General features: G+C 45.1%; 2 protein-coding genes across 9 annotated transcripts in view; one reads left to right on the top strand and one right to left on the bottom strand.

Moving 5' to 3' along the window:
• TRMT2B (tRNA methyltransferase 2 homolog B) overlaps positions 1 to 26,947 on the top strand; it is a 43,190-nt gene that overhangs the window by 7,482 nt on the left and 8,761 nt on the right. For all 8 annotated transcript variants that reach the window (XM_008962748.4, XM_008962747.4, XM_003810402.4 and 5 more), the window contains 11 exons: positions 2,430 to 2,700; positions 3,371 to 3,425; positions 6,681 to 6,815; positions 7,659 to 7,758; positions 9,055 to 9,125; positions 21,431 to 21,577; positions 22,989 to 23,083; positions 23,736 to 23,950; positions 24,463 to 24,564; positions 25,647 to 25,766; positions 25,980 to 26,079. In XM_008962748.4, coding sequence (XP_008960996.1) covers positions 2,453 to 2,700; positions 3,371 to 3,425; positions 6,681 to 6,815; positions 7,659 to 7,758; positions 9,055 to 9,125; positions 21,431 to 21,577; positions 22,989 to 23,083; positions 23,736 to 23,950; positions 24,463 to 24,564; positions 25,647 to 25,766; positions 25,980 to 26,079 — 1,388 coding nt within the window. In that variant the 5' untranslated portion in view covers positions 2,430 to 2,452. The remainder of the gene's footprint in view (positions 1 to 2,429; positions 2,701 to 3,370; positions 3,426 to 6,680; positions 6,816 to 7,658; positions 7,759 to 9,054; positions 9,126 to 21,430; positions 21,578 to 22,988; positions 23,084 to 23,735; positions 23,951 to 24,462; positions 24,565 to 25,646; positions 25,767 to 25,979; positions 26,080 to 26,947) is intronic.
• Positions 24,879 to 26,947, bottom strand: part of ARL13A (ADP ribosylation factor like GTPase 13A) — a 49,715-nt gene continuing 47,646 nt past the window's right edge. Inside the window, exon 8 of the mRNA XM_055106851.1 lies at positions 24,879 to 26,195. Within this exon, the coding sequence (XP_054962826.1) occupies positions 26,136 to 26,195 (60 nt within the window). The 3' untranslated portion in view covers positions 24,879 to 26,135. The remainder of the gene's footprint in view (positions 26,196 to 26,947) is intronic.

Here is a 26,947-nt window from a genome sequence, read left to right as displayed (position 1 = left end):
GCTGGGACTACAGGTGCATGCCACCACGCCCAGCTAATTTTTGTATTTTTCGTAGAGACGGGGTTTCACCATATTGGCCAGGCTGGTCTCGAACTCCTGACCTCGTGATCCACCTGCCTTGGCCTCCCAAAGTGTTGGGATTACAGGCATGAGCCACTGTGCCCGGTCCTAATTTTTGTATTTTTAGTAGAGACAGGGTTTCACTATGTTGGCCAGGCTGGTCTGGAACTCCTGACCTTGTGATCAGCCCGCCCTGGCCTCCCAAAGTGTTGGGATTACAGGCATGAGCCACTGTGCTTGGCCTCAAAGCCCTTTTTCATCTTACAGCTTGTATTTCTTATAGACACTCAATGAAATCTGTATCCCTGCCATCTCTCTCGACTTATCCTACTGCTTCTCTACTTACGTGCTACACATTTCCATTTGGATATTTCCCTACCATTCTAAACACAATATGTCTCAAACGTGAACTTGCTTTTTTTTTTTTTTTTTCTCTTTTTGAGACGGAGTCTCGCTCTGTCACTCAGTCTGGAGTGCAGTGGCACAATCTTGGCTCACTGCAACCTCCGCCTCCCGGGTTCAAGCGACTCTCCTGCTTCAGCCTCCCGAGTAGCTGGGACTATAGGTGCCTGCCGCCACGCCTGGCTAATTATTGTATTTTTAGTAGAGACGGGGTTTCACCATATTGGCCAGTCTGGTCTCGAACTCCTGACCTTGTGATCTGCCCACTCTGGCCTCCCAAAGCGTTGGGATTACAGGCGTGAGCTACTGCACCCAGCCGAACTTGCTTTTTATCAGCCTCCTTATTTCATCTTTAATTCTCTACATAAAGCCTCCATCATCTCACTGTTACCTTCACAATAAAGTCCATGTTTTATTCAGGCATGAACATTCTTTTAAATCTCACTTTCACTTAACTTTTCAGCCTGTTGCCTCTATTCCTTAAAGTGAACTACTGTTTTAGTCAGACTGGTCTCCCTGCTGTCCTTCAAACATCTAATTCATCTCTCTGCCATCCTTTAAGACTCAGTTTCTGGCTGGGCGTGGCAGCTCACACCTGTAATCCCAGCACTTTGGGAGGCCTAGGTGGGAGGATCACTTAAGCCCAGGAGTTTGAGGCCAGTCTAGGCAAGATAGCAAGACCTTGTCTCTACTATGTTTGTTTGTTATTTGAGATGGAGTTTCACTCTGACGCCCAGGCTGGAGTGCAGTGGCACGATTTTGGCTCACTGCAACCTCTGCCTCCCAGGTTCAAGTGATTCTCCTGCCTCAGCCTCCTGAGTACCTGGGACTACAGGCGTGTGCCACCATCCTCGGCTAATGTTTGTATTTTTAGTAGAGACGGGGTTTCACCATGTTGGCCAGGCTGGTCTTGAACTCCTGACCTCGTGATCTGCCCGCCTCAACCTCCCAAAGTGTTGGGATTACAGGCGTGAGCCACCTCTCCCCACCTTATTTATTTATTTATTTTTTTGAGACAGAGTTTCTGCTTCTGTTGCCCACGCTGGAATGCAATGGCGCAATCTCGGCTGACTGCAACCTCTGCCTCCCAGGTTCAAACAGTTCTCCTGCCTCAGCCTCCCAGGTAGCTGGGATCACAGGCATGCACCACCACACCCAGCTAATTTTGTATTTTTAGTGGAGATGGGGTTTTGCCATGTTGGCCAGGCTGGTCTCGAACTCCTGACCTCAGGTGATCCACCTGTCTCGGCCTCCCTAACTGCTAGGATTACAGGTGTGAGCCACTGCTCCTGGCTGTCTCTACTATAAATTAAAAGAATGGTGTGGTAGTGCACACCTGTAGTTTCAGCTACTTGCATGGCTCAGGTGGAAGGATTGCTTGAGCCTAGAAAGTCAAGGCTGCAGTGAGCCATGATCATGCCACTGCACCCCAGCCTGGGCGACAGAATGAGACTGTCTTAAAAAACAAAGACTCAGCGCCATGCCTCCCTGCTCTGGGAAGCCTTTTCTGAGCACTCATCAGGAACCAAGCATACTGTGTTATTTCCTAATGTCTTCCTGTGTCAGCATTTAATCTCCTTAATTAGATTGTAACCTTTGTAACCCCTCTGGTGTCTAGTGTGGCATGATGTCTTGCACATAGTAAGCACTTACTAAATATTAGCTGCTTGATTGGCTGTTGGTTAGGAAGGTGGAATAGGGAAAGAGATTTGTCACAGAAATATATCCAGAGATTTGAACTCTTTCCTGGAGGACAGAGACTATATTTTCCTCATCTCTTTATTTTGGGAACCGAAACATACCTTGCATACAGTAATTCAGTTCTGCTCAACAGGCTTGCTTTTACTGTCTGCTGTGTGCCAGCATTCTGCTAGGCGCTTCAGTTCCATAAGGGTTTATAAGTGGATGAATGGGTTTGATAGTTGTGCTTCTATTTCCCAACCTCTGTATGTGTACCTTTCATGCAGGTGGATTTCAGTGTGTTCTTTGGATGGCAGGCCTTAAGAGAAGAGTCCCACTGCACAGCCTCAGATACTTCATCTCCATGGTGGGTCTCTTCTCCAAACCAGGACTGCTTCCCTGGTATGCCAGAAATCCACCAGGATGGTCACAGCTCTTTCTGGGCACAGTATGTAAGGGAGATTTCACCCGTGTGATAGCCACGAAATGTCAGAAAGGACAAAAAAGTCAGAAGAAACCAAGCCATCTTGGACCACTAGATGGTTCCTGGCAGGAAAGGTAAAGGCCAGGCTGATGTCCTCTCTCCTTAGCAGGTCTCAATCTGTACATCTGCTGAAATTCTGTATTCCTAGTGTAACTAATGTAGCATTACAAGGATTTGAGGGGCCACCTGAGGTAGGATACCCAGGGCAAATTTGAGGACGTCTGAAGAATATTGGTGGAAATGCTTTGGGGTTGCAGAAACCGTTCTCTCTGTCTTTGAGTGTGTTTTTATCAGAAAGAAGATACTAATCTGGGACCTTGTCTTTAATAAGTCCGGGACAGGTTTGCTGAAAACCAGGAACCCAGAATGATATTAGATGGATTAGAGATGAGTAGTCCCATTGCAGCCATATAAGCACAAATATACCTCATTTATGCAACAAATGTATTTTCTACATCAAATTATATTTTAAAAGCATTAGGAAGGTAAGCTATTTAAAGAAACCCAACAGTGAAGCCTTTTGTAATATGATTAATTACCTCCTGATAAATCTGGATTTTTCTTATATTAGGTTTGCCTCATCTGTTCTGCTTTGTTAAGTAGACAACATCAAAATGGGCTCTTCTCCCAGACTCCATCTCCCTAGAGAGCATGAGAGTTAGGTCTTCTGAAAGTACTTATGCATAGTAGGCACTCAGTACATATTTATATAATTAAATAATTGCCTGAATTATTTTATTCAAGGCTGGCTGATGTTGTGACACCACTCTGGAGGTTGAGCTATGAAGAACAGCTCAAGGTAGGTGCCCAGCCTAAGTCTTTACCCCTCCTTTCCAGGAGAATGGTGCTGGACTCGTAGGAAGCTTGATTGGGCAGTTATTTATTTATTTATTTTTAATTTTAAGTTTTTTTGAGATGGAGTCTCGCTCTGTCGCCCAGGCTGCAGTTCAGTGGCGCAGTCTCGGCTCACTACAACCTCCACCTCCCAGGTTCAAGCAATTCTCCTGCCTCAGCCTTCTGAGTGGCTGAGATTACAAGCGTGCGCCACCATGCCCAGCTAATTTTTCTATTTTTAGTAGAGATAGGCCATGTTGGCCAGGCTGCTCTTGAACTCCTGACCTCAGGTGATCTGCCCACCTCGGCCTCCCAAAGTGCTGGGATTACAGGTGTGAGCCACCGTGCCGGGCCTTGACTGGACAGTTCTACGCAGAATCCCAAGCAGCTTCTTAAACTCATTATGCTATTGACTCCAAAATTGGAACTTTAGGCCAATTATATCTTCCTCACTCTAGACCCATAGATCCAAATGTCTGTTTCCTCTCTTCCTTGCATTTTTGTTGTACTTATAGCTCTGTGTATGTGAGTAGCAGTGCTCTTGCTGTTTCACATGTAGCTGTGCTTTCCAACATGGTAGCCAGTAGCCATATGTGGCAATTTAAATTTGAATACAGTCAATTCTACTGCTTAATTCTAAATAAGCTCTACTGCTTATTTAGAAAAGAGAAATTTGTTCTAACTAATTGACATATTAGGGAAAATTTGAGCATAATGCAAATTTCATGTTTACCTAGAAGTAATTTTGTCCATAAGAAACGCTAGATGAAAGGAGACCATACTCAGCTGAACCGAGCTATTTAAGAACATGTAAAATGAATGCATGCACGCACCTCAAACATCTACCAGCTCCCTCAGTTCCCCCAGTGTGTTTGTTATGAGCCATACCCATCCACATCTGGTGTTAGAACTTTCCATCTGACTCACATAGCCCTCTTTTTATGACTTCATGATAACTCCAAGCTGCAATTCTTTTTTTTTTTTTTAAATAGAGTCTGGCTCTGTTGCCCAGGCTGGAGTGCAGTGGTGTGATCTCAGCTCACTGCAACCTCTGCCTCCCGGGTTCAAGTGATTCTCCTGCCTCAGCCTCCCCAGTAGCTGGGACTACAGGTACATGCCACCATGCCAGGCTAATTTTTATATTTTTAGTAGGGACAGGGTTTCACCATGTTGGCCAGGCTGGTCTTGAACTCCCGACCTCAGGTGATCTGTCTGCCTTGGCCTCCCCAAGTGCTGGTATTACAGGTGTGAGTCACTGCACCCGGCCCAAGCTGTAGTTCTTCTGATACCCACTTCCATAAGTAAACTTCAGGTCATTGTCAGGGTAAAGTGTTATCCTTATTGTAGTATTCATGTTTCTTTTCTTTTCTTTTCTTTTTTTAGATAGTGTCTCACTCTGTTGCCTGGCTGGAATGCAGAGGTGTGATTATGGCTCACTGCAACCTCTGCCTCCAGGGCTCAAGGGATCCTCTCACCTCAGCCTCCCTAGTAGTTGGGACTATAGGCGTGTACCACTATGCCTGGCTAATTTTTTGTATTTGTTGTAGAGACAGAGTTTTGCCATGTTGCCCAGGCTGGTCTTGAACTCCTGGACACAAGCGATCCGCCTGCTTCAGACTCCCAAAATGTTGGGATTGTAGGCGTGAGCCACCGTGCCTAGCTTACTATTCATATTTCTTAACCACTTGCCATGTACAAAACAGTGCTGCTGTTTTTATTAGGTTCTTAATCTTTTCTGTGGGTGTTATTGATAAAGTTTTGGAATGTTGTATGCCTAATCCTGTTTTTCCCATGAGCCTTGAGATCTTTTTGTGAGTGATTTTGCTTAGTGTGCTATAGGAACACTTACGTCATGTTATAGCAGGGCTGACTCTGTAAATTAATTAAGATTAAAAATTTAGGGCCGGGCGTGGTGGCTCACGCCTGTAATCCCAGCACTTTGGAAGGCTGAGGCGGGCGGATCATGAGGTCAGGAGATCCGAGACCATCCTGGCTAACATGGTGAAACCCCATCTCTACTAAAAATACAAAAAAATTAGCCAGGTGTGGTGGCATGCGCCTGTAATCCCAGCTACTCGGGGGGCTGAGGCAGGAGAATCGCTTGAACCCAGGAGGCGGAGGTTGCAGGTGAGCAGAGATCTCGCCACTGCACTCCAGCCTGGGTGACAGAGTGAGACTCCGTCTCAAAAAAAAACAAAAAAACAAAAAAACAAAAAATTTAGGCCAGGCATGGTGGCTCACCCCTGTAATCCTAGCACTTTGGGAGGCTGAGGCAGGTGGATCGCTTAAGCCCAGGAGTTTGAGACCAGCCTGGGCAACATAACGAAACCCCATCTCTACTAAAAATACAAAAAATAAGCCAGGTATGGTGGCGTGTGCTTGTAGTCCCAGCTACTTGGGAGGCTGAAGTGGAAGGATCACCTGAGCTTGGGAAATCAAGGCTGCAGTGAGCCAAGATCTTACTACTGCACTCCAGATTGGGTGACGAGAGTGAGACCCTCTCTCTAAAAAAAATTAAAAAAGTATTTAGTTCTTCATTCCCACTGACCACATTTCAAGTGCTCAGTAACCACATATGGCTAGTGGCCACTGTATACGTAGAACACAGGGCAAACAGAACATTTCCATTGTGGAAAGCTCTGCTGGGCAGAACTGACATATACCTTGAGTGTTCAGTCTGAAAGGTCAGATAAAATGATGAGCTTACACAAGAGCTCATTCTTGACCTTTCCTCATTACCTTTTTAGGTCTGTTTTTGTTCCTTCATTCTGAGTTCCTCATCTGTTGAGACCATGAGCCAAGAATCTGTGGGACACTCTTCTTTTGTCCTGTTTGTTTACCATTCTTTGTGGTGAAGCTACAAAAGTATTTCATTTCTTTTTTTTTTTTTTTTTTTTTTTGAGACGGAGTTTCGCTCTTGTTGGCCAGGCTGGAGTAGTGCAATGGTGTGATCTCGGCTCACCACAACCTCCACCTCCTGGGTTCAAGCGAATCTCCTGCCTCAGCCTCCCGAGTAGCTGGGATTACAGGCATGCACAACCACGCCCCTCTAATTTTTGTATTTTCAATAGAGACAGGATTTCTTCATGTTGGTCAGGCTGGTCTCGAACTCCTAACCTCAGGTGATCCACACACCTCGGCCTCCCAAAGTGCTGGGGTTACAGGCGTGAGCCACCGTGCCCAGCCAGTATTTCGTTTCATAGCTTATATTCTTTTGCAGGTGAAATTTGCAGCTCAGAAGAAAATTTTACAAAGACTAGAGTCTTACATCCAAATGCTCAATGGAGTCAGTGTGACAACGGCTGTACCCAAATCTGAGAGGCTCGCTTGTCTTCTCCATCCTATTATACCCTCTGTAAGCCCCCACCTCCCTATTCCTTATCTATTAAGGCCCCTTAATGCTAATAACATCAGCTGATATTTACTGGGTACTTGCTAGGGACCAGGCCCTATGCTAAATTATTATCATGCATCATTGTCACATTTTACTGTTTATAATAACCTGGAGGGGTAGATACTATCATTTTATAGATGAAGACCTTGAGGCCCAGAGAGATTTAGTAATTTGCCCAGGACACACATCTAGAAAGGGCCAGAGCTGAGATTCACGCTCAGGTCTATCTGATAGAGAGTCCATTGTATCAACCACTCCACTATTACCTCCTTAGAAAGGTTCCAAACTTTGGAAACCTTTCTCCCTGCCATCCCCACACAATTTGCCCATGTAACATTGGAAACCTTTCTAATGTGGCCTCAGAAGAGTGGAATTTAATTTATGGCAGGGGTTAGCAGACTACAGCTTTTAGACCAATTCTGTCTTGCTGCCTGATTTTGTAAATAAAGTTTTATTGGAACACAGCCAAGCTCACTTGTTTATGTATTGTCTATGGCTGCTTTTGCACTATGATGGCAGAGTTGAGTAGTTGCAACAGGGACCATATGGCCTGCAAAGCCCTAAATTATTTACTCTTTGGCTCTTGACATAAGTAGTTTGTTGACTCCTGCTTTATGGCAAGATTGGAACTCCCCTTCTATGGACTGTTTTGATCTTCTTAGCCACAGACTTTCACATATGCCATACCCTCCAAGCAAACCTTATTTGTCCTCATCCAGAGAACATTCCTGCTTTCCCTTTATTGTTATCTTCCTTGGTTTCATTTGACCTCTCATCCCCCTCCTGTCCTTCTGCCCTCTCCAGCCTGTCATCAATGGTTACCGAAATAAGTCCACCTTCTCTGTGAACCGAGGTCCAGATGGCAATCCAAAGACTGTGGGGTTCTACCTGGGAACTTGGAGAGGTCAGTTGAAGGTTGTATAAACCAAAGACTGAAGAGGAATGAAAGGGTGCAGAGAAGTGTCAGTAGAAGTGGAAAATACAGTGGCCTTAAAGAAGAAGATTAAATTGGAAGTCTTTGATGCAGAACGTGATCACAAGGTTGATTATGGATACTGCTAATGGGTAGTCATTGTAACACAGTGATAGAAAACGCAACCCTTGCCCTTTCTTCCTCTAAAAGCCATATATGCCTGATACCTAGTAAACACTTAGTAAATGCTGGCGTTTTGCTGCTGCTGTCTCATCATCATTGTTGTCATCATCATTTTATGCTGCTTTCTGCACTGGGAGCAATCTCCTTGTTAGAGTTGTCTTCCTATTTCACATCCCCATATCTCTGAAAATTATTTCTGTGGTAAATCTACCTTAAAAGAATTGGTAGGGGAGGTGTGTATCGGTGAGGGGAATCACAGTGGCATATTTCTGAAACTTACTTTCAGTTATCCCTTCCCAGATTCCATTCCTGAGCTTTTTTTTTTTTTTTTTTTTTTTTTTTTGAGATGGAGTCTCGCACTGTCACCCAGGCTGGAGTGCAGTGGTGTGATCTCGGCTCACTGCAACCTCCGCCTCCCGGGTTCAAGTGATTCTCCTGTCTCAGCCTCTGAGTAGCTGGGATTACAGGTGTGCACCACCACACCCAGCTAATTTTTGTATTTTTGGTAGAGACGGGGTTTCGCTATGTTGGCCAGGCTGGTCTTGAACTCCTGACCTCAGGTGATCCACTCGCCTTAGCCTCCCCAAGTGCTGGGATTACAGGCATGAGCCACTGTGCTTGGCCCATTCCTGAGCTTTCTGTTTGCCCATTTTCAATAAATCCACTTGAAATACCATCATTTGATATTAGTCACACAGTTTAATATCCATATGCCTTAAACTACAGTTCGTTAGGGCGTGCACTTGGCTTTTTTCCCTCCTGTGTGCTGAATTAAATGACTGTGACGTCAGTGTTCTATTATTCAGTAATAGAAAAATAAAACCCATTACATTTTATTTCCCTCTTAAAATCTGAACAGAAAACAGACGTCATATAGTGCATTTGTGGCGTGAGAGAAAATATTGAGTAGCTTCATAAATAATTAGCTGCTTAATGGCTAGACCAGGAAATAATTAGGTTTTCTCTGAAAAGTGGCCATGAGATTGTATTTGCTTCTTCATATCTACATATGCCACTTTGACGATAGAAATTTGAGTTGCCAGGCATTTTCTTTTAAATAATCTTTTAAGAATAAAACCATGCAAATTATTTTTCTTTCCATAGATGGGAACGTTGTCTGTGTGCAGTCTAATCATCTGAAAAACATCCCTGAGAAACACAGTCAAGTGGCGCAGGTAAAATGGAACAAGAGCTGGTTGAGAATGGCCTGGAGCATTGTAGTCTACAACAGCAACATCCCTGACATTTTGATAATAGAGCCAATTCTAGTGCTAGAGGGAAGGAGGGGCTCTGTACTGAAAGCATACCTTCTAACTATGGAGAAAACATTGCTAGGTTTTCATTTCAGAAAGAGTGGAGAGGGGAAGAGAGAACTGTGTCCATTATTGTAAATATCAGGCATCTAAGGACTTTTTCATAGTAGGGATGTATTAGGAAGAAGTGCTGATGAGGGTACTATAGCAAGTGTCAGGTGTCTGAAGTATTTGGAAGGCTAGTGTTTTCAGCAGAACAGAATTGAGGAATATGAGGTGAAGTGGTGATAAGATAGTACATCATGAGCTTGGCCTCTGATACATTTTTTTCTTTCTTTTTTTTCTTTCTTTCTTGGATGAGGTCTTGCCATGTTGTGCAGGCTGGTCTCGAATTCCTGGCCTCAAGCAATTCTGCCACCTTCTGTATCCCGGAGTATGCTGGGATTATAGGCATGAGCTACCGTGCCTGACCTCTGAGACACTTATTTTTTATTTTTTGAGACAGTCTCATTCTGTTGCCCAGGCTGGAGTGCAGAGGCATGATCTTGGCTCACTGCAACCTCCATCTCCTGGGTTTGAGCAATTCTCATGCCTCAGCCTCCCAAGTAGCTGGGACTACAGGCCCATGCCACCACACCCAGCTACTTTTTGAATTTTTAGTAGAGATGGGTTTTCACCATGTTGGCCAGTCTGGTCTTGAACTCCTGACCTCAGGTGATCCACCCACCTCGGCCTCCCAAAGTGCTGGGATTACAGGTGTGAGCCACTGCGCCTGGTCTTTTTCTAGTTCTTTATGTCAAATTACTGTGTCCCTTGAAATAATTCCACTCTTTGTAGTTAAGCCACTAACTGGATACTTGATACACAGGTTCTTTTTTTTTCCATTTTGCTTTCAAATTTTACAGATTTTTTAAAATTTAAATTTTGTTTTATACTTTAAAAAAATATTTACTAGGTTCCAAAATCAAGTCTACAAAATAAAGGTATATTCAAGGAGGTCTAGCTTTCACCTCTGACCCCTCTACCCAGTTCCCTCCCTGCCATGGGTAAAATTTTTTTTTTATTTTTGCTGATTTCAGAAAATGTAGGCCAGGCATGGTGGCTCATGCCTGTAATCCCAGCACTTTGGGAGGTTAAGGCGGGTGGATCACTTGAGGTCAGGAGTTCGAGACCAGCCTGGCCAACATGGCTAAACCCCATCTCTACTAAAAGTACAAAAATTAGCCGAGCGTAGTGGCGCACGCCTATAGTCCTGGCTACTCAGGAGGCTGAGGTATGAGAATCGCTAGAACCTGGGAGGCAGAGGTTGCAGTGAACTGAGATCGCACCATTGCACTCCATCCTGGGTGACAGAGCGAGACCATGTCTCAAAAAAAAAAAAAAATGTAGGCCAGGCACGGTGGCTCAGGCCTGTAATCTCAGCACTTTGGGAGGCCGAGGCGGGCAGATCACCTGAGGTCAGGAGTTCAAGACCAGCCTGACCAACATGGAGAAACCCTGTCTCTACTAAAAATACAAAATTAGCTGGATGTGGTGGTGCATGCCTGTAATCCCAGCTACTTGGGAGGTTGAGGCAGGAGAATCCCTTGAACCCAGGAGGCGGAGGTTGCGGTGAGCCAAGATCATGCCATTGTACTCCAGCCTGGGCAACAAGAGTGAAACTCTGTCTCAAAAAAAAAAAAAAAAAGGAAATGTTAATAGATATTTGTGTCTTCCCCGCTTTCATAGTTAAAAGGCAGCCTACTGTAGACATTGTTCTGCATCTTGATTTTTTTTTCACAGAATAATATACTTGACTTTTTTATAGTTGCATAGTCCTACATATTAATAGTATAATGTATTTTGCATCTTTTTGTTTTTATTGGCATGAATAATTACCTCATTTTTCCATTTGCTTTGTTTTCTTTCTTCTCTTTCTTTCTTTCTTTCTTTTTTTGTATATGGAGTCTCGCTCTGTCGCCCGGGCTGTAGTGCAGTGGCGAGATCTTGGATCACTGCAGCCTCCACCCACCAGGTTCCAGCAATTCTCCTGCCTCAGCCTCCTGGGTAGCTGGGATTACAGGCACACGCCACCACGCCTGGCCCATTTTTGTATTTTTAGTAGAGACAAGGTTTCACCATGTTAGCCAGGCTGGTCTCGAACTTCTGACCTCAGGTGATCCACCCGCCTCGCCCTCCCAAAGTGCTGGGATTACAGGTGTGAGCCACCGCACCCAGCCTCCTTCATTTTCTGTAAACCAATTGCTAATTTCTTTTCTTTTCTTTTTTTTTTTTTGACTTGGAGTTTTGCTCTTGTCGCCCAGGCTGGATTACAATGGCGCAGTCTTGGCTCACTGCAATCTCCACCTCCTGGGTTCAAGCAATTCTCCTGCCTCAGCCTCCCAAGTAGCTGGGATTATAGGGGCCCGCCACCACTCCCAGCTAATTTTTGTAATTTTAGTAGAGATGGGGTTTCACCATGTTGGCCAGGCTGGTCTTGAACTCCTGACCTCAGGTGATTCGTCCACCTTGGCCTCCCAAAGTGTTGGGATTACAGGTGTGAGCCACCGTGCCTGGCCGCCAATTTCTTCCCAAATGCTTTATGAGATCTGTCAGATATTCATCAATATTTTCCATATCTCAAAAGCTTCAGTTGAAGTTTTTCCCTGAAGACCTTTTTCCTGGAGTCTGCCATCCTAGGCCCAGCCTGTCTTCTGCATGGCTGTTATCCTGGGGCTTCTTTTGCTGGTCTCTAGTCTTTTTTTTTTTTTTGAGACGGAGTTTCAGTCTTTTTGCCCAGGCTGGAGTGTAATGGTGCGATCTTGGCTCACTGCAACCTCCACCTCCCAGGTTCAAGTGATTCTCCTGCCTCAGCCTCTCGAGTAGCTGGGATTACAGGCACCAGCCACCACGCCCAGCTAATTTTTTTTATATTTTATTTTATTTATTTATTTATTTTTTTTTTGAGATGGAGTCTCGCTCTGTTGCCCAGGCTGGAGTGCAGTGGCGTGAACTTGGCTCACTGCTACCTCTGCCTCCCGGGTTCAAGCAATTCTCCTGCCTCAGCTTCCTGAATAGCTGGAATTACAGGCGCATGCCACCACGCCTAGCTAATTTTTTGTATTTTTAGTAGAGACGGGGTTTCACTGTGTTAGCCAGGATGGTCTCGATCTCCTGACCTCGTGATCCGCCCACCTCAGCCTCCCGAAGTGCTGGGATTACAGGTGTGAGCCACCGCACCCAGCCCCTCTTCCTGAATTTTTTTTTTGAGAGGGGTCTCACTCTGATGCCCAGGCTGGAGTGCAATGGCGTGATCTCAGCTCACTGCAACCTCTGCCTCCTGTGTTGAAGTGATTCTCCTGCCTCAGCCTCCCGAGTAGCTCAGATTACAGGCACCTGCCACCACGCTTGGCTAATTTTTGTATTTTTAGCAGAGATGGGGTTTCACCAGGTTGGCATGAGTGGTCTAGAACTCCTGACCTCAAATGATCTACCCATCTTGGCCTCCCAAAGTGCTGGGATTATAGGCACCCCCGGCCCCCTCTCCCTCATTTTCTATGTGCTCTCTATTCTTCCTATTAGATTTGGGGACCTTATGGATTGCTTCTGTTATCTTCCGTTCATTTCTCTCTCCTGTTTTTCATCTCTTTGCCTTTTTGTTCTTTTTGTGAAATTTTATTGACCTACATACCAACAGCTTTATTGAATTTGTCTCTATCATTGTGTCTTTAATTTTCAAAAGGTTTTTCTTGTTCTCTAATTGCTCCTTTCATGTAGCATTCTGTTCTTTTTTTTTTTTTTTTTTTTTGAGACGGAGTCTCGCTCTGTCGCCCAGGCTGGAGTGCAGTGGCGCGATCTCGGCTCACTGCAAGCTCCGCCTCCCGGGTTCACGCCATTCTCCTGCCTCAGCCTCCCGAGTAGCTGGGACTACAGGCGCCCGCTACCACGCCCGGCTAATTTTTTGTATTTTTAGTAGAGACGGGGTTTCACCGTGTTAGCCAGGATGGTCTCGATCTCCTGACCTCGTGATCCGCCCGCCTCGGCCTCCCAAAGTGCTGGGATTACAGGCGTGAGCCACCGCGCCCGGCCTGCATTCTGTTCTTTTTTAGTAATGTAACATTAACTTATCTTTCTATTTGCTTTTTTTTTTTTTTTTTCCTACGACAGAGTTTTGCTCCTGTTGCCCAGGCTACAGTGCAATGGTGCAATCTTGGCTCACTGCAACCTCCGCCTCCCGAGTTCAAGCAATTCTCCTGCCTCAGCTTCCCGAGTAGCTGAGATTACAGGCACATGCCACCACGCCCAGCTAATTTTTGTGTTTTTAATAGAGATGGGGTTTTGCCATGTTGGCCAGACTGGTCTCGAACTGTTGACCTCAGGTGATCTGTCGACCTTTGTCTCCCAAAGTGTTAGCATTACAGGCGTGAGCCACCATGCCCAGCCTCTATTTGCTTTTTTTTCCTGTTTGAAGTGTCTGCTTTCTTCTGGATTTTTTTCCTGTGTATTTGTTTTGGGCATTGTCTTTTATAATGGAGGTGTTAACCAAATAGCTGGTAATACTTGGCTGGCTGTTCATATTTAAGAGTGAGGCCTTAGGACCGGTGTGGTGGCTCATGCCTGTAATCCTAGCAGTTTGGGAGTGTGAGGTGGGTGGATCACTTGAGTTTAAGAGTTCAAGACCAGCCTGGACAACATGGCAAAACCCTGTCTTTACTAAAAATACAAAAAAATTTAGATGGGGGTGGTGGCACTCACCTGTAGTCCCAGCTCCTTGCAGGGCTGAGACAGGGGGATTGCTTGAACCCAGCAGTTCGAGGCTGCAGTGAGCTGAGATGATGCCACTGCACTCCAAACTGGGTGATAGAGCAAGACCCTGTGTCAAAAAAAAAAAATAGTGAGGCTTTGACCAGTTAATAGTTCATCTTGAGTGGGTTTACTGATTCTTGGATTTACTGCTGGTGATTGCGGACAAGTCTTCCATGTCTCTGTCTCTTGAGTTATTTTCTCTGAGGTTATTCAGTTCCTACAAAAAATTATATCCAAATCTCCTGCCTGGCTGCTGGCCTTCTGGAATGAGGTATAGAAAGGGGCCCAGATCTCACACCATTAAGAATGCAGACTTATGCTTGGTGTGGTGGCTCACGCCTGTAATCCCAGCACTTTGGGAGCCCAAGGCGGGCGGATCACAAGGTCAGGAGTTTGAGACTAGCCTGACCAACATGGTGAAACCCTATCTCTACTAAAACTACAAAAATTAGCCAGGCACAGTGGCAGGCACCTATAGTCCCAGATTCTCAGGAGGCTGAGGCAGAATCGCTTGAACCCGGGAGGCGGAGGTTGCAATGAGCCGAGTTCGCGCCACTGCACTCCAGCCTGGGCAAAAGAGCGAGACTCCATCTGAAAAAAAAAAAAAAAAAAAAGAATGCAGATCTATATAGACTTTTCCTGCTTCCATCTCTCTGCCACCATCAATGTGTCCGGTATCTCCAAGTTCTGAACTTTGATGGGTTCAGTTTCTCCTGAGAAAAACATCTTCAGTCTCCTGGTAGAGGAAGATGGAAGTTTTTGGTAGGATGAAGACATTTGCCAGTTTTTGTTTGTTTGTTTGAGACAAAGTCTCACTCTGTCGCCCAGGCTGGATGGAGTGTAGTGGTGTGATCTTAGCTCACTGCAACCTCCACATCCTGGGTTCAAGCAGTTCTCATGCCTTAGCCTCCCAAGTAGCTGGGACTATAGGCACGTGCCACTGTGCCTAGCTAACTTTTGTATTTTTAGTAGGGACGGGGTTTCACCATGTTGGCCAGGCTGGTCTCAAACTCCTGACCTCAAATGATCTACCCGCCTCAGCCTCCCAAAGTGATGGGATTACAAGTGTGAGCCACCGCACCTGGCCAACATTTGCCAGTTTTGCATCTAGACTTTTTAGCCAAACCCTGAGTTTAGTCATGCATCTTACCCCATCTCAGCTTCCTGCAGTATTTTGCACCTTTAGGTGTGAGCCTTACCAGGATTGTGTAGAGCAGATAAGCCTTTTGACTTATCAGGTCCCCCTCTGTGGTCACTCCAGATGTGGCTTCCTTCACCTTGCTAAGTCACTTGTCACTTCACTCAGCTGTCCATCTTCTGAGATTTTACTGAGTTTGCTTTCCTGTTGTCTTCTCTCCCATTATCTTTGTTCTTTCATTTATTTATTCAACAAGTACTTTTGCACCCCTATAAGTTCAAGGCACTATTCTAGATGCTTAGGATACAGTAATGAAGAAAATAAGTTCCCTTGTGTAATTTAAATTTTAGTTGTAGGGGAGACAGATTTTTTAAAAAATAAGTAAATCATATGATATGTTGAAAGGTGATAAGTGCCATGGGAAAAAATAGAGTAAGGAGGATAAAAAGTTGTGGGGGCTGGAGGAAGTATGGGTTGTAATTTAATTTAATTTAATTTAATTTTAATTATTATTTATTTATGAGAAAGAATCTTGCTCTGTTCTTTCTGAGCAGAAATGAATGAAATGAAATGAAAGATCCTACAGTGCATGGATCAGCCCCCTACAATAAAGCATTTTCTGCCCCCAAATGTCAGTAGTGCTGAAGTTGAGAAACGCTGGAATAAGGACTTAAAGGAAGTGAGGGTGTTAGCCATGCAAAGGTCTGAGGAAAAAACATTTTAGGCAAAAGAAAGAGCTATTGCAAAGCCCTCAAGATGAGAGTGTGGCTGGCTTTTTGGAGGAATTGACAGTAGACCCAGGCAAATGAGAGGAAGAATAGTAGGAGATGAGGTGAGAGTTAATGGTAGTGACTTTGGCTTTTATTCTGTGTATTAGTCTGTTCTCACATTGCTATAAAGAACTTCCTGAGACTGGGTAATTTATGAAGAAAAGAGGTTTAATTGACTCACAGTTCCACATGCCTGGGAAGCCTCAGGACACACTATCATGGTGGAGGGTGAAGCAAGCACATTTTACTATGGTGAAGCAGGAGAGAGAGAGAAGAAGGGGAATGTGCCACACACTTAACAAACAACCATATCCTGTGAGAACTCCATCACCAGAACAGCAAGGGGAGGTCCACCCCCATAACTCAATCACCTCCCACCAGGCCACTCCCCCAACATGTGGGGATTACAATTTGAGATAAGATTTGGGTGGGGACATAGAGCCAAACCACATCATTCTGAATGAAATGGGGAACCATCAGAGATTTTGATGGGGTGAGGGAGGAATGTCATGATATGATTTAATGATCAATCTGGCTGTTGTGTTGAGAATGGATTATTGGTAGGGGCGTGGTTGGATAGAAGCAGGGAGACAAATTGAGAGAAGCTGTGCAGCAGTAATCCAGGTGAGAGATGATGTAGATCGATCAGTGGTAACAGTGGAGATGGATATACATTGAGGGTAGAACAACAGGATTTCCTGATGGATTGAGTGAGAGGTATAAGAGACAGAGAGAAGTGGCTGGGCACAGTGGGTCACGCCTGTAATTCCAGCACTTTGGGAGGCTGAGGTGGGCAGATCACCTGAGGTCAGGAGTTGGAGACTAGCCTGGCCAACATAGTGAAACCCCATCTCTACTAAAAATAAAAAAATTAGCCAGATGTGGTGGTGGGCACCTGTAATCCCAGCTACTGGGGAGGCTGAGGCAGGGGAATCGCTTGAATCCAGGAGGCGGAGGTTGCTGTGAGCCTAAACCGCGCCACTGCACTCCAGCCTGGGTGGCAAGAGCGACACTCCGTCTCAAAAAAAAAAAAAAAAAAAAGAGCAAGAAGTAAAAAATGGCTCTAACAAGGACATTTTTTGGAGGTAATGAATGTGTTTAGTACTCTTGGCTGGTGGGGGTTGGTATCCCAAGTATATGTATATGTCCAGGCTCATCAAAATGTATACATAAAAACAGGTGCAAATTTTATATGTCAATTATACCTTAATATAAAAAAAAAGCCCCAGGTGTTTTGTGTAGAGCAAGTGGAAGGATGAAGTTACTGTCAACTGAGACTGGAAAGACTGGTAGAGCAGATTTGGGCTGGAGGAGATGAGTAGTTCAGTTTCGGTCATGTTGTATTTGAGGTGCCTATTGAACATCTGAATGGGTATGTTAAGTAGTTGGATATATTCGACTGGGGTTCAAGAGAGAGAAATCCAGGAGTTGTTAGCATGTAGATGTCATTTAAAATTATGAGGCTGGCAAGAGATCACCAAGGGAGTGAGAGTAGATAGAAAAGTGAAGAGGAACAGGGACCAATCCCTGGGGCACTCTCATTTTAAGAGGTTTGGAAGAAGAGGAAGAACCAGTAAAGGAGACTGAAGGAATGGTCAGTGAGGTTGTAAGAAACAGGAGTCCGTGGCTCACGCCTGTAATCCCAGCACTTTGGGAGGCCAAGGTGGGCGGATCACAAGGTCAGGAGATCAAGACCAGCCTGACCAATATGGTTAAACCCTGTCTCTACTAAAAAAAAAAAAAAAATGCAAAAATTAGCCGGGCTTGTTGGCGTGCGCCTGTAGTCCCAGCTACTCAGAAGGCTGAGGCAGGAGAATCGCTTGAACCCGGGAGGCGGAGGTTGCAGTGAACCGAGATCACGCCACTGCACTCCAACCTGGCAACAGAGTGAGACTCCATCTCAAAAAAAAAAAAAAGAAAGAAACTGGAGTAAGGTTTCCCTGGGAGCCAGAGGAAGAAAGTAAACAGAGAAGGAGTGGCTTATCACCTGTGCCCAATGCTTGCCGATAGGTCAAGGAAGTGAGGACTTAGAGTGGACCATTGGACTTCATAACAAGGAGGTCGGGGGTGACCTTAATGTGTACTGTTTTCGCGGAGTAGTGGTGACTTGATTCAGGTGGGTGAGTAGAAGGAGAAGAATGGGAGGCAGTGAATAGGTTCAGTTCTTGTGATTAGTTTTACGACAAAGAGGAGCAGAGTTGGGGAATATAGGGTCAAGAAGATTCCTTTTTTATTCTGCTTAAAATGGGAGAGTAAAAGCAATCTGATAGTATATTGATGGGAATGATCCAGTACTGAGCGAAGGCAATGATGGTGCAGGAGAGAGAAGGGAGAATTGTTGGAAACAATGAACCTAAATAAGCTTATGCCTTTTTAATTCCTTTGTTTCATTTTAGTAGGATTTTCACTTAGTAGGATTTTTAGGTGGAATATTCTGTTATTTTAGGTGGAATATTCTGTTATTTTAACCAGAAGTTCCCTTTAATCTTAATACTTACTTAAGCATTCCCGTATAAGAATAGGAGTTTCAGTTTCCATCTTACAGTGAAGAAACCAAGACCCTAGGTCATACAGTGGAGAAGCTGCATTTCATATTTACCCATTATCTTTTAGGTCAAGCTCAGTTTTTCAATTACCATCCTTCCAGAACCTATATGACTTTTTTTTTTTTTTTTTTTTTTTTTTTTGAGACGGAGTTTTGCTCTGTCACCCAGGCTGGAGTGCTGTGGTGTGATCTCGGCTCACTGCAACTTCTGCCTCCTGGGTTCCAGCGATTCTCCTGCTCAGCCTCCTAAGTAGCTGAGATTACAGGTGTGTGCCACCACGCCTGGCTAATTTTTGTACTTTTAGTAGAGATGGAGTTTTACCATGTTGCCCGGGCTGGTCTCAAACTCCTGACCTCAGGTGATCCACCCACCTGCCTTGGCCTCCCAGAATACTGGGATTATAGGCGAGAGACACTGCACCAGGCTTTATATGATATTTGAATCTTGCTTCCAAAAAGCATTTCTTTCTAACCAGCCAGTAAACAACAGTTGAACTAGTCAGAATTTCTTTCTTCCTTCCTCTCTTTTTTTCTTTCTTTCCTTCCTTCCTCCCTCCCTCCCTTCCTCCCTCCCTTCTGTCCTTCTCTCTCTTTCTGTCTCTCTTTCTTTCCCTCCCTCCCTTTCTTCTTCTTTCTTTCTTTCTTTTCTTTCTCTTTTGATGGAGTCTCACTCTCGCCTAGGCTGGAATGCAGTGGCACAATCTCAGCTCACTACAACCTCCAGGTTCAAGCGATTCTTCTGCCTCAGCCTCCCCAGTAGCTGGGATTACAGGTGCCCGCCACCATGTCTGGCAAAATTTTGTATTTTTAGTAGAGACGGGGTTTTGCCATGTTGGTCAGGCTGGTCTTGAACCCCTGACCTCAAATGATCTGCCCACCTCGGCCTCTCAAAGTGCTGGAATTACAGGCGGGAGGCATCACGCCCAGTGGAACTAGGCTTTCTTTAAATCACCAACCTTAAAATTTGAAAACTATGTTGAGTAAAAATCAAGGACATCTTATATGAAATTATAGCAAAAGTGATCAAGTACAACCTTAATTGATCTTACCTCTCAGGTAACACTGTTTTTTTGTATAATTCCCCCCTTTACTACATAATTTGTGGTTTGTTTGAGAACCCAGTGGACCCAGAACACATGCATTATGAGAACAAAAGGACCTAGTAAATCAGATGGTGTTTCCTGTTATGGCAGCAATTGGCTTTAAGGATTTTTGAGATCACAACAACTAAATCAGGATTGCATTTGACTTGTATATACCAGGAGGAAATGGAGGATCTGACTAAGCCATAATATAATTGGTACCAGGTTATATGAAAAAATATAGAAATGATGTGCTTATATCAGGACATTAAAAGTAAGAGTGGAATCATAGCAGCTTAGTAATACATTAGGAATTCACAGAAAGGGAAGATTATTTTCCATAAATAAACTGAAGTTCTAAATAAGAATACCTTTCCTGTTCAGTCATTCATACAATTTTTCAATAATATTTATTGAACACATATGTCAGACTAAGGAAACAACTCTAGCTCCATGGAGCTTACAGTTCAAGATATAATTGATAGCATCCTCTGTAAAGTTACAGGGCAGGGATCATGATTCTTTTTTTTTTTTCCGAGACACAGGTTGCCCAGGTTGGAGTGCAGTGGTAAGATCTCGGCTCACTGCAGCCTTGACCACCTGGGCTCAGGCGATCCTCCCACCCCACCTTCTCGAGTAGCTGGGGCTACAGGCGTGTGTCACCATGCCTGGCTAATTTTGTTGTTGTTGTTGCTGTTTTTTTGAGATGGAGTCTCACTCTGTTGCCCAGGCTGGAGTGCAGTGGTGCGATCTTGGCTCACTGCAACCCGCCTCCTGGGTTCAAGCAATTCTCCTGCCTCAGCCTCCCAAGTAGCTGAGATTACAGGTGCCTGCCCTGATGCCCGGCTAAATTTTGTATTTTTAGTAGAGACGGGGTTGCCATGTTGGCCCAGCTGGTCTCGAACTCCTGACCTCAAAGTGATCCACCCGCCTTGGCCTCCCAAAGTGCTGGGAATATAGGCTTGAGCCACTGCACCCGGCCTAATTTTTTTATTTTTTGTAGACAGGCCATGTTGCCCAGGTGGTCTTGAACTCCTGGACATAAGCAATCCTCCCACGTTGGCCTCCCAAAGTGCTAGGATTACAGGTTTGAGCCACTGTGCCCAGTCAATCATGTTTCTTATATCACTGTATTTGTCTGCAAGGGCTGCCATTACAAAATACGGCAGACTGAGTGGCTTAACAGAAGTTTATTTCCTCCTTGTCTGGAAGCTAGCAAGTCTAAGATCAGAGTCTCCACTGATTTGGTTTCTGCTGAGACCTCCCTCCTCGGCTTGCATAGACACCTTCTTGCTGTGTCCACACATGGTCTTTTTCTTTGTGCACCCAACCTTGGTGTCTCTGTGTGTCCACATTTTCTCTTACAAGGACAGCAGGCATGGTGCGGTGGCTCACGGCTGTAATCCCAGCACTTTAGGAGGCCGAGGCAGGAGGATCACCTGAAGTCAGGAGTTCGTGACCAGCCTGGCCAACATGGTGAAACCTCGTGTCTACTAAAAATACAAAAATTAGCCAGGCTTGGTGGTGGGCATCTGTGATCCCAGCTACTCAGGAGGCTGAGGCAGGAGAATTGCTTGAACCCGGGTGGCGGAGGTTGCAGTGAGCCGAGATCGTGCCACTGCACTCCAGCCTAGGTGACAGAGTGAGACTCCGTCTGAAAAATAAAAAATAAAAAAAGGACATCAGTGAGATTGGATTAAGGCCTGCCTTAACTGCCTCATTTTAAGTAAATCACCTCTTTAAAGGCCCTGTCTCAAAATATAGACACATTTTGAGTACTGGTGGTTAAGGCTTCAACATAGGAATTTTTGGGGGACACAATGTAACCACAAACAATCACCTAGCATGAGTAAACAGCTGTGAAACTTGCTAGTTTTGCTTGTGTAATAATTCGGTTCTCTTCCTAGTACTATGAAGTATTCCTTCGACAGTCTCCATTGGAGCCCTGCCTTGTATTTCATGAAGGTGGATACTGGCGTGAGCTCACAGTCCGCACCAATAGCCAAGGGCACACAATGGCTATCATCACTTTCCATCCCCAGAAATTAAGTCAGGTGAGCCTCACAAGATGTTAAGCAACCTTAACTTTTACTACTACTAACTATAACTGTAATTGGTTTTTTGGAAGTTTCAGGGCATATAGCAGAAACAGTACATCCACAGAATATTTGTGTCGATTGGGGAGAGGGGTTAGGGATGAGGAGAAGATGGCAAGGATACTATTTAACCATACTGCTCGCATAATCAAACCACAGAGACTGTGGCTAGGCTGCCAAGTTAATTATCATGTGAGAACTCCCAAGTAATTTCACAAGAACTTTGCCCATGGTAGTAGTTGCTCTTCCAAATCCAAATGCCAATTCAATAGAGACTGCAGTGTCAGAATTTCATAACCCAAATAGTACTTTACATTTGTCATGCACTTGGTGCTTTCAAACATACCTGTGTTAAAACATTCGTATACTTATGTGATCATCTCAACAAACTTGTAAAGTAGGCAGGAGGAAAGATATTGTCACCCTCATTTTACACCTGAGGAAATGGAGGCATAGAAATACCCAAGGTTAAAGCATCAGTAAATAGCAAAGCTAGGATTTGAACCCAGGTCCTTTGATGCCTGATGTTTTTAACCCTATTGTTCCTACATGGTTTATTGCAATATATCCTGGTATCAAGCTAATACTTAGGCTTTCTGTAGTTATGTACGAATTTTATTTTTTATATTTTGAGACAGTGTCTCGCTCTGTTGCCCAGATTGGAGTGCAGTGGTGCAATCAAAGCTCACTGTAGCCTCAAACTGCTGGGCTCAAGCAATCTTCCCACCTCAGCCTCTCAAGTAACTGGGACTACAGGCATATGTCACCACACCTGGCTAATTTTTTTGATTTTTTTTTTTTTTTTTTTTTTGAGACAGAGTCTCGCTTCTTCACCCAGGCTGGAGTGCAATGGCGTGATCTCAGTTCACTGCAACCTCTGCCTCCCGGGTTCAAGCAATTCTCCTGACTCAGCCTCCCAAGTAGCTGGGATTACAGGCACGTGCCAGCACGCCCGGCTAATTTTTGTATTTTTAGTAGAGATGGGGTTTCACCATGTTGGCCAGGCTGGTCTGGAACTTCTGACCTCAACTGATCTGCCTGCCTTGGCCTTCCAAAGTGCTGGGATTACAGGTATGAACCGCCGCTCCCGGACTTTTTGATTTCTTGTAGAGACAGGATCTTGCTATGTTGCCTAGGCTTGTCTTACACTCCTGGGCTCAAGCAGTCCTCCTACCTCAGCCTCTCAAAGTGCTGGGATTATAGGCATGAACTATCATGTCTGGCCTGCTTTATGTTAAGTGTTATTTATAATAAGATTTGTGAAATGTCTTCGCGTCTGACTACTGCAGGGCTGATTACTATAGAGCTTAGAGAGAAAATTTGTCAGAGATGAGTCTTTGCTTAACTGCTAATTTTGTGGTCTGGGCAGGAGGAGCTCCATGTTCAGAAGGAGATTGTAAAGGAATTTTTCATCAGAGGTCCTGGAGCAGCCTGTGGCTTGACCTCACTTTACTTCCAGGAAAGGTAAACCTGGGACAGCCAAATAGGCTGATGGCTTGCCAGACTCTTGGTTTATGGATTGCTGATGCAGGGTTGCTGATTGATGGTGGAGGATATTGGCTAAATGGTTCTGGTCCTTGTACACCAGCTGGGTCTTGGAACACAGGCTAGAATGTAGATGTGAGAGTGTCCACGTGGACTTTCATCCCCTGAGGGGGAAACCCTTGCAGAGCTCTCAGGGCCACGGCAAGGACTGTGTCTCCTAGCTGAGATGCTGGGGCCTCCCTGTCTACCCAACCACTAGGGATGTGATGGTCTGCCATTTCAAGATGCTTTTTTTTTTTTTGCTTTCTTTTTTTCTTTGAGACCGAGTCTCGCTCTGTTACCCAGGCTGGAGGGCAGTAGCACAATCTTGGCTCACTGCAACCTCTGCCTCCCGAGTTCAAGTGACTCTCCTACCTCAGCCTCCTGAGTAGCTTGGATTACAGGCATGTGCCACCACACCTGGCTAATTTTTGTATTTTCAGTAGAGACGAGATTTCACCATGTTGGCCAGGCTGGTCTCTAACTCCTGACCTTAGGTGATCTGCCCGCCTCGGCCTCCCAAAGTGCTGGGATTACAGGCGTGAGCCACCGCTCACAGCTCAAGATGCTTTCTTCTTTTATTCCTTTCCAGTACCATGACCCGTTGCAGCCATCAGCAGTCTCCCTATCAGCTTCTGTTTGGGGAACCCTACATCTTTGAAGAACTTCTGAGCTTGAAGATCCGCATCTCTCCAGATGCCTTTTTCCAGATTAACACAGCTGGTGCAGAGATGCTGTATCGGACTGTGGGGGAGCTGACTGGAGTGAACTCTGACACCATCCTTCTTGACATCTGCTGTGGAACTGGCAAGTGGAAGCCCAGGGCAGAATCTGCATGCTGCTCAGCATCCAAGGCCCTTGTAGCTTGCGGAGGTGGTCGGGGAGAGGTAGTGGTAGTGGTGCAGGTATAACCTTGTCGGTCTAAAACCCCACAACTGCAGCCAAGTGTGGTTGCTCATGCCTGTTATCCCAACACTTTGTGAAGCAAGGCAGGAGGATTGGTTGAGCCCAGGAGTTGGAGACTAGCCTGGGCAACATAGTGAGACCCTGTCTCTACAAAAAATTTAAAAATTAGCTGGGCATAGTGGCGTGAACCTGTAGTCTTAGCTACTCAGGGGGCTGAGAGAGGAGGATTGCTTTAGCCCGGGAGGTCGAGGCTGGAGTGAACTGTGATTGTGCCATTGCACTCCAGCCTAGGCTACAGAGTGAGACCCTGTTTAAAACAAACAAACAAACTAAACTAAACTAAACAAAAAACAAACGAACTACCACACCCAAACCCTAAAATGCCTTCTTCTTCTTCTCGTTTACTTCTTCAGGTGTGATTGGCCTCTCTCTGGCTCAGCATACATCTCGGGTCCTTGGGATTGAATTGGTGGAGCAGGCAGTGGAGGATGCAAGATGGACTGCAGCCTTCAATGGTACACAGCTTACAGTCTGTGTAGAAATTAAGGGATGCAGTTGTTTCTGTGCTATGGAAAGAGTTGTGTGGGAAAAGGCAACTACCGTATCCCTGACCCACAGGGAGGAAGGGAGGGAATTCTGGAGGGGTCAGAATGGTTTTCTGAAATAGATCCTCATGGTTTTCTGGAATAGGTACCAATATCTAACTTTTTTCCTATCCAGAAGAGGAACCTAAGGGAAGATACATGTCTAGCTGATAGGAAACAAAGTTGCAAAACTTTGGACAGAATAGAAGAAGAATCTCCTTGGCATTAGACTCACGAGGCCTTATAGCATAATACAATAGGTGTCAAACCTATATTTTCAGCAACAAAACCTTTTCTTCAAACACAGTCTTCTGTCAAACTGCAATATAGAAAATAGATCATCTTGCCCTCACTACTTCACCTACAGAAAGCTCCTGAGGCATTTGGTGAAAATGTCTGATATAGCAGGAAGAGCACTTGAGCAAAAGTCAAGGTTCTCATCTTGGTATAGGTCCTTGCATGCTATGTGAGTTGTGAAGTTGTAAAATAGCCGGGCATGGTGGCTCATGCCTGTAATTCCAGCACTTTGGGAGGCTGAGGCGGGTGGATCATGAGGTCAGGAGTTCAAGACCAGCCTGGCCAAGATGGTAAAACCCCACCTCTACTAAAAATACAAAATTAGCCGGTCGTGGTGGCAGGCGCCTGTAATCCAAGCTACTCGGGAGGCTGAGGCAGAGAATTGCTTGAACCCGGGAGGTGGAGGTTGCAGTGTGCCGAGATCGCACCACTGCATTCTGGTCTGGGTGACAGAGTGAGACTCTGTCGCAAAAGAAAAAAAAAAAGTGTAAACACTAGTTGCTCAAGCTGAAAGGCTTACTGAGATATTCCAAGGGAAAGTACTTTGGAAAAAATGAAGTGGGTCTGTCCAAAAGCACTTCTTTCCTTGTTACTTGGAGTGATGCTAGATCCAAAGGGAAGATGGCAGAGCCCTTGGCTCCTGTGCATTTCTGTGAAGCTGAAGCTTTCCCCTACTGCTGGGCTTGAGTTATGTCCTGTGGGCCTGTCTTCCATAGGCATCACCAACTCTGAATTTCATACTGGTCAAGCAGAGAAGATTTTGCCAGGGCTGCTAAAGTCAAAGGAAGATGGACAGTCAATTGTTGCTGTGGTGAACCCAGCCCGTGCCGGACTGCGTAAGGATGAACAGCTATTTTGATGTTCCCAGTATTGTCCATCAACTTTGGTTCTTCTTTTCCACACCATGCTACGGGTGCTCCCAGTGGGCTGGCTCTGAACCTGTTTCCCCTCTATTTCTAATCAATCCTGAGTTCTGGTCAGTTGGAAGTTTGTGATAACAGAGACCATGGTAGTTAATTATACTAATAGCAAGGTGTTTCTTCCTTCAGATTACAAGGTGATTCAAGCCATTCGAAACTTCAGGGCCATCCACACGCTAGTTTTTGTTTCCTGCAAGCTCCATGGTGAATCCACTAGGAATGTCATTGAGTAAGTCTTGACTTCTGTTTAAGATTTTTTGTTCTGATTATCAAAGCCATTCATGCTTATTGTCCACACAATTGGAAAGTGATTTGAGCTTTCAAGTCATTAGAAGTGTAAAGAAACTGAAACAAAAAAAATACCACCTTTAAGACTCAATTACAGGGCTGGGTCAGGGATGAGGCAAGTCAGGTACTTAGTTTGGGTGCAAAATTTAAGAATGTGTCAGCCGGGTGCGGTGGCTCACGCCAGTAATCCTAGCACTTTGGGAGGCCGAGGTGGGTGGATTGCCTGAGCTCAGGAGTTCAAGACCACCCTGGGGAACACAGTGAAACCCCATGTCTACTAAAAAAATACAGAAGATTAGCTGGGCATGGTGGCGTGCGCCTGTAATCCCAGCTACTCGGGCGGTTGAGACAAGAGAATCGCTTGAACCCGGGAGGCAGAGGTTGCAGTGAGCCAAGAGCCAAGATCGCGCCATTGCACTCCAGCCTGGGTGACAGAGAGAGACTCCGTCTCAGAAAAAAAAAAAAAAAAAAAAGTGTTAAAAATCTCAGCAATCAAGATATTTTTTGTTTGTTTCTATTCCACTACAGCTTTTTTTAATGGCTAAATTTTTAGTGCAATATTTTCTTTTCTTTTGAGACAGAGTCTCACTCTGTCACCCAGTTGAGCACAGTGGCACAATCACGGCTCACTGAAGTCTTGACCTCCTGGGGCTCATGAGATCCTCCTGCCTCAGCCTCCCAAGTAGCTGAGACTACAGGTGCACACTACCACACCTGGCTAATTTTTAATTTTTTTTGTAGAGACAAGGTCTCACTATGTTGCCCAGGCTTGTCTCAAACTCCTGGGTGCAGGTGATCCTCCTGCATCG

The sequence above is a fragment of the Pan paniscus genome, chromosome X (assembly GCF_029289425.2).
Source record: "Pan paniscus chromosome X, NHGRI_mPanPan1-v2.0_pri, whole genome shotgun sequence".
Taxonomy (NCBI): domain Eukaryota; kingdom Metazoa; phylum Chordata; class Mammalia; order Primates; family Hominidae; genus Pan; species Pan paniscus.
The sequence above is the reverse complement of the archived record's forward strand: the minus strand, read 5'-3'. Positions and strand labels throughout refer to the sequence as shown.